General features: G+C 48.0%; 1 protein-coding gene across 4 annotated transcripts in view; it reads right to left on the reverse strand.

The window, feature by feature from the left end:
• Positions 1–3,443, reverse strand: part of LOC119405969 (uncharacterized) — a 326,987-nt gene extending 323,544 nt beyond the window's left edge. For 2 of the 4 annotated variants that reach the window (XR_005186483.2, XM_037672793.2), the window contains exon 1: positions 3,224–3,437. Coding sequence is in view for 2 of the 4 variants with exons in the window: in XM_037672793.2 (XP_037528721.1) it covers positions 3,224–3,334 (111 nt within the window). In the remaining 2 variants the exon portion in view is untranslated. Of the gene's footprint in view, positions 1–3,223 lie in introns of all 4 variants that reach the window. The other 2 variants (XR_007417558.1, XM_037672794.2) reach the window with 2 other exon arrangements.
• Between the last annotated feature and the right edge of the window lie 3,243 nt (positions 3,444–6,686).

Genomic DNA, 6,686 nt, shown 5'->3' on the forward strand with positions numbered 1-6,686 from the left:
ACGCGCGCCCTCTTCGTCCCCGTCTTCCTCTTAGTCTTCTCCTTCAACTGCTTCGCTCTCAAAACACGTGCGCGAATTTCTGCGGCACGGGATGGAATTACTCTAATGGGTGAGACAACGAATGCAGAGAGAGATAAAGGAAGAGAGAAACAGAGAGAAGAAATGGAAAGAGAGAAATTAAAGACGCAGTTGTTTTTGGAAAGGAAGAACAGGTATGTATTGACTGTATGACATCTAAACATGAAGCCGAACGGGGTCTTCGATTGTGAAATAGCGGTTTTACAAAGAGTCGGCCATGTTCCCACGTGGTGAAGTGGTAGTATTTGGTTAGGGATCAGAACGTGGTGAGTACACTTCTTTTACTAATGTATTATTTATGGGAGATAGGCACAAGTCCTGCCTGTATTCCTCGTACCGTGTGCCCGGGCTGTGTCCTTATGAGGCACCGCAGTTTTGAGCAGGAGTATCCAGCTCCCAGTATCCAGCGTGGAGTATCCAGCGCGATACTGTACTCATAATCCAGCATGGCACTGGACACTGGCTCCCAGTGGCGTCAGGTTTTGCAACAGAGTAGCCTTGAGTCAGCGAAGCGGTCGGGGGTGTACCACACAGGCAGGGGACGAGGCAGAATATGATTCAGGGAGGGGGGAAGGGGGGGGGGCTCTGATCCCACGTGGGGTCCGGGCCGGCAAGTGTGGTCGAGTGTCATTTTCTGCTCTCTATCCCGTGGCAGTAGAAAAATACGTGGTGGGTTGCACGGGCCCCGTGTGCCATTTCCTGGCTACGCCACTGACACAAGGTGGTTACAGGAAGCTGTAAGCTAGTCACATGCTTGCGTAGAAAACATAGTCCTATATGCAATTGGTTAAATGTTGATAAGGTTGAGAGATTTGCGACTGTTTTTCACATACTCCGCCATAGCGATACACGGTATGTTTATTCTACTGCGCATTTATTTCGTCTGCCTTTATTTATTGTATCAATAACCGGCTGCAACTGTGGTTACAAATCAACATGACAGCAACCACGTAGACACGACCGACTGCTTCGATCCGACCTAGCGTTCGCCAATTTCCAACTGTTTTGGCAGCACTAAATAAACCGCGAAATCAACTACCGCTTTGCGTCATCTCACGATGGTAATACCGCATCAGGTGTATTTTGTATTTATTACTGATATCACCTGTTTCATCAGGCCCGCCTACCTTGTCTCAGAGGATTTGAGAGTAAATCTTAAAAGCAGTGCAAAGCAGTCGAATACATTGTTCTCGAAGTGGCGCAAGAAACATCACTGCGGAGGTGATCGGTTCGTCACTTCTGCTGGTCATACGAAGTGATGCCAAGTAATGCAGAGTGATGGTAAGTGAAGCCATGTTCTAGCCGACTCCAGCACAGTTCTCTCTCACCGTTTCAGCCGTAGCACGTCGTGGACTGCATTAAACGAATCGAGTCCAGCAGTCTCGCTTAGTAGCGCGCCGCGATTCCCCATTTGGGGGTAAGTGGCTTTCTCATCGGCAATGCGAACCTTTTCGGTCTTCCCATGTCTGCGCCTCTGGCCTCGCGCCGCCCCAACGCGCCGGCGTTATACAGAGCGAAGCACCGCAGTGCAGTTGGCCGTGACGTCACGTCTGGCGCGACCGAGTGAGTGCGCACATTGTCCAGACAGGTGGGCTGATGATATACCTGTGCATGGGTTGGCAAAGCAAGCGCACAGCTGTGCAGCCGGTTCTTAGGAACACGTGTCACGTCGTCGTGGCATGGAGTTTTTTTAATTTTGAAGTGTTAGCGATGGAATGAATAAAGCCGGCTTAAGCAGCTCCGCTGGTAATACAAGAGTGAGCGCTGACCTTACGGGTCACACAGCGGACGACGACAACGTGATAAATTCGAGGCAATGGGAACGCGCTTCGACAGCTCCAGTCATCTTGTATTTTTTTCCGGCGCTGCCATGCTCACTGTTACTCGCCCAAAGCGTGCGCGCAGAAGCTATGGGGATGTCATCAGATGAAGCCTCGCGGAGGAGGACATATTGGGCAGCGCTGCCCAAAGCCCCGTTTCAAGGACTCCAAGGCCATTGTTCCGGTGGCGCCATCTGAGTGGGGCTGCTATTTCCCCGACTCGGTCACGCGTTTTGCTGCGCAATACGGCGCATGATTTAGTACCGGTGGTGGCTACCAAGGCATCCTACTGATCTGCATAAACAGAGCTGCATCGCGCTTCAAGCGTTAGGGTGTGAAGCCAGCGGAAGGCGCCGGCATTTTCCCCGTAAGCGAGCGCGCAAACACTCGACTGGTGCCAGCTTTTCCAAAGTGATTCATCGCGTTGGAATGATCTTGAGCCGCCGCAGTGCGTGTCACGCAACGTGACCACAGCGGAGAAGCGTCGCAGCTGCGGCTGCGCCCGCTCAGAGATACGGACAAGAAAACGGTGAATTCAAAGCGCGCCGCCATATTTCCGTCGCGCTTCGTAGCATCTATCGCAAGCGTGGGAATAGCGTGAATAACGTGATTTTTGGGCGAGTTTTTAGCTCATCATGAAGAAAATTTCTAAAGCGTGGAAAGAAACACGAATGCAGGAAAAGAGAGCTGACACGGACAAGCGCTTGTCCGCGCCAGCTTTCTTTTCCTGTATTCGTCCTTATTCCCGCGCTCTTGAAATTTTCTTCACGAGCACCTACGATTTAATTGTAGAATTATCAGACGCGAGGCTTCCAATCAAAGCATAACGGCCGCAATAGAAAACACATTCAGCGTACAGTGGGCTTTCACGCGCACCTAGATCTAAGTACGCCAGTGTTCCCGCCTTTCACTCTCGTCGACATGCGTTGGCCGTGGCTGTAAATTGAATGCGCGCCCTCGTGCCCAGCAGCGCGACCAATTGCCTGCTAAACTACCATGGCGGGTATGAGAGGGCATACAGCCGACCTGAAACCTCTGTTGGCCGTTGGTATGTGGCTTAAGATGGCGCGCGTCGGCACCTGTGGAACTCGCTTCATGCACTCCTGTCAGGTGACGGCGAATCCTGTGACTGCTATATCAGATAAGGTGTTGGCTAATTGTGTAGGCTACTATAGTACTTGGGGATTGAGTCACAAATAATCATCAAGTGATCTAGGGATAATCAGTGAAAAGAAGACACATTGATGATTTAGCAATGAACGGTATCCACCAATAAATCCTTAAATGATATTAAATGCTGAACTACGTGTTGAAAATGTACGTACCGTTAATAAACCGGTCCAATTAGTCTGATAATCTGCCACAAGAATCTTAGGACCACTGCCGAAGCCGCCGGCAGCGGGGCCTACAAGAAACGGCAGGATGAAGACGAACATGGTTTGTGTATCATAAAGCCTTCGGCGTCAATTGAAGCATCAACAACACACTTTGCCAGCAAGCAAGTGCATTTTGTCAATTTTTATTCAGAATCTTCCCAGAAAACTATGACATTGAGCTTGTCGAAAGAATGGCTTTAGTACTGCTGGGGGGGGGGCGGGCATTGATCTAACCTGTTTGAAATGTTACTTTACAAAGGGAAGAGCAGAACAAATTAGTAGCGCTGCTACTGAAAATTGATTTGCCACGCTACATTCAGGCGTCACTAATGCTGACGCCTGAAAAGGCATTAGGGATGGTCAGCAGTACAGTTCAGCCTTAACTGCCCTTCGGTTTGAAGTAGAGTTGAGCAAGGAAATTTTTCAAAACCATGTTAAGGTACAAAGACACCGGTAGAGCGAATGCGCCTCCACACGCATTCCTCTGCGTATTAGGCTCACATGCCGTGCAAATTTAAAAGAAAACAAGACAAAAAAAGAACAGTATTCTTACAATTCTAACTGAGCTTGGACGTCGAAACAGATTATTCATTGTGCGTCAGGGCAGTTTAAATGTTAATCTGAAAGCGGTTACTTAAAAAAACAAAAAAATCCGCATAAAAAGCCTGCGCCGGAGGATTTGAGCTCACCACCTTCGGTTCTCTCAGCAAATACGCTACCACTGCGCCATGCCGAACCGCCGTCACCATTCCGTAAAACGACTAGTGAATAAAGTAACAGATCATTTCGTTTCATATTTGGATGTCGCATACTCACGAAAGACGTGATCTTCCTTTGTAAACTAAGCTTGTTTCTTTATAAGACAAACAAACGGCTATTGTTTACCAGATGTGCACAATCAAGATCATGGCTTCTGTCAGAAAAAAAAGAGGCCTCGCATTTCGCGGGCGCGCACTTGATTAAACGTTTCCCAGTCGTCACGCGTAGCGCATACCCGCAAACCATGGCCCATAGTTCTATGGTGCGCAGGTATGCGACCCAGGTGAAACCCCATGTACCAAAAATGCGCATCGAAACTTTTGTAGGATGAGGATAATTGCTGGAATTTTACGTAGCAAAACCACATGAGGCACGCCGTAGGGTAGGTCACCAAGGTTTGCGCAAATTGATGTAATGCCCATTTTTCTCCATATAAATGCAACCACAGGGACCATGAATCGAGCCCGTACCGTCGAGCTCAAAGCGTGTCAATTTGCGTCCTGACACAAGCTACTGACACAACCAACGGGCGCCGGCCAATTCCTACGCGCATCCAATTGTTTGTGGCGTTCGTGCCAAACAAAGTAAGTGTGGGGCGGAAAGCACGTGCCTGCGTGACCCAGGCGATAGCAGCTGCGCGTTACCGGCGCTGGATACAAGGAGAGGAAGAGAAGAAGAAGAGGTGTAGATCTGGAACAGAAAAAGAACTGTGATTCAGAGATGCTCGGGCGTTCGCTTTAGCTATATCTCGTTTCTTTCTGGGGCACAAGTTCGCTCAACTTTCTTTATTACCTTAAAGTGCGTTTTTAACTGTTCTTTACAACATCAATGCAATAAACTTTTCATATATACCGATATGACACAGCTAGCTATAGCCGAGAGTTGCGCGACCCAGGAGGAATCTCCCGATGACTGCTGCTTAGGTATGCGCATATTCGCACCATAGCGTTTCGTTTCGAGAAAAGTGACATCTCTGTTCTAGCGTGAGTATAGACGTCACATCGTACTATAAAATGCCCTTAAGATGCCAGTGTAGTTTATGCTTGGTAAGCGCACAATATGCACACAACACGAAGTACCCGAAGGCGTCGATCCGGCACGTAGCAAATAATAGAAAGCAAAGCAAAAACGCTGAAAAAGCACCTCCTCGGCGACTTCTTTACATGAAATAAACTCTCACACTCTGTCGGTCCTGTCGCAATTGTTTAAACCTTAGTGATTTCACGGGTTTCTCACGTGTTTGCTGCTCCACGTATGTCAAAGACCAGCTGTGTGTGTCAAATTCAACAACGAATTGTTTGGGAAAATGCTCTTTACACAAACAGGTCTTGCAATAAAGAACTACACATGTGCCAATAAGTGAAATTTACTGATTTCTCATCATTCTAACTTACCTCGCCATTTAATCGTCAGCGCTCTTCGCACAGTTCGAATACAATCCGTTGTCGGCATAGTTACCGTTGAAACCATCGCTTGTCTTTCTGCTGCTGAACGGTGATCCACCCTTTCATTTGGGGTGATTCAAACAACACTTGGTAGCCAGAGGCAGCGAATGGTATTATAGCGTGTTCAAATAGTGCCCAATGATGTCTTGGCGCTGAGATCGAATAGTGAGAGCTTTCACTACAGTTAAACAGCCTGTATAAATTATTTTTTTTGTAATATGCATTCATTAACTTTTGACTGCCATACACAAGTGTAAGTTAACCTTAAGTATTCCGATAATAAACAAAAAAAAAAATCAATAAGATCGTACCGAGGAGGTCATGTAATTGGTCTGAACAACGTATATTGCTCCTGCAGGGCTACTACCCTGACTAAATTTCTTCAAGCTTGCATAGCGATGGTCAAATGTCATTTAGCTTTTTTGTGCTGTCCAGTCATTTATCAGAACGCGTGTTCGTGGTTTCGCATATGTGGTCTGGCGATGAGCGAATTCTCGAAACGTGAGTGAATATGAGTTGCACTCTTCTGCGCTCTCAGGTTCACGCGTTACTCTCGAATGCAAAATAAGAATGGACAAGTCCTGCAGGCGCCGGTCTCTGGATTTTATTATCCAGAGGTGCCGGTCGTTTAAAGAGGCCCTGCAACACGCTTACAAGTAAACATCGAATGGCTTCACTAAAAGAGTTTATTGTCTCATGAATAGACTAATGAATAGAGTTTATTGCCTGTGAAGTAGGAGCAGACAGACAGACAGAGAGAGACAAAAAACTTTTCTTTCTTAACCTGCGGCTTAGACTCTCAAGCACTTACCTCTTGGCCTCCAGGAGATTCACAAGGCACACGTCCATCCTGGGGGTCTTGAGATCCGCGGATATTTCCCTAATGACCCGTTCAACGTCCCCGTTCAAGTCAAACCGCTCAAGACAGCACGGACTCTGAGCGCGAGGAGGGTGCTGTCCGAGAAGAGCAGAAGGGGACGATCCACTAGAAAGCGCTCGAGAGGGCGACACATTACAGAGTTCCAACGCTTCGCTACAATTACCCCGGGTACGAAAAGGGAGCTGACTGGCGACCTAACTGCGTGTCATTATGAGCGGGTCATGGTAGGGCTTCAGGCGCTTCACATTGACAATGTTGCGTCCTCGACGGCACATGTCAGAAGATGGTTCAATGGGTTCGACCAGGTAGTTGACCAGGGATGTGCGTT

Source organism: Rhipicephalus sanguineus, chromosome 9, assembly GCF_013339695.2.
Source record: "Rhipicephalus sanguineus isolate Rsan-2018 chromosome 9, BIME_Rsan_1.4, whole genome shotgun sequence".
Classification (NCBI taxonomy): Eukaryota; Metazoa; Arthropoda; class Arachnida; order Ixodida; family Ixodidae; genus Rhipicephalus; species Rhipicephalus sanguineus.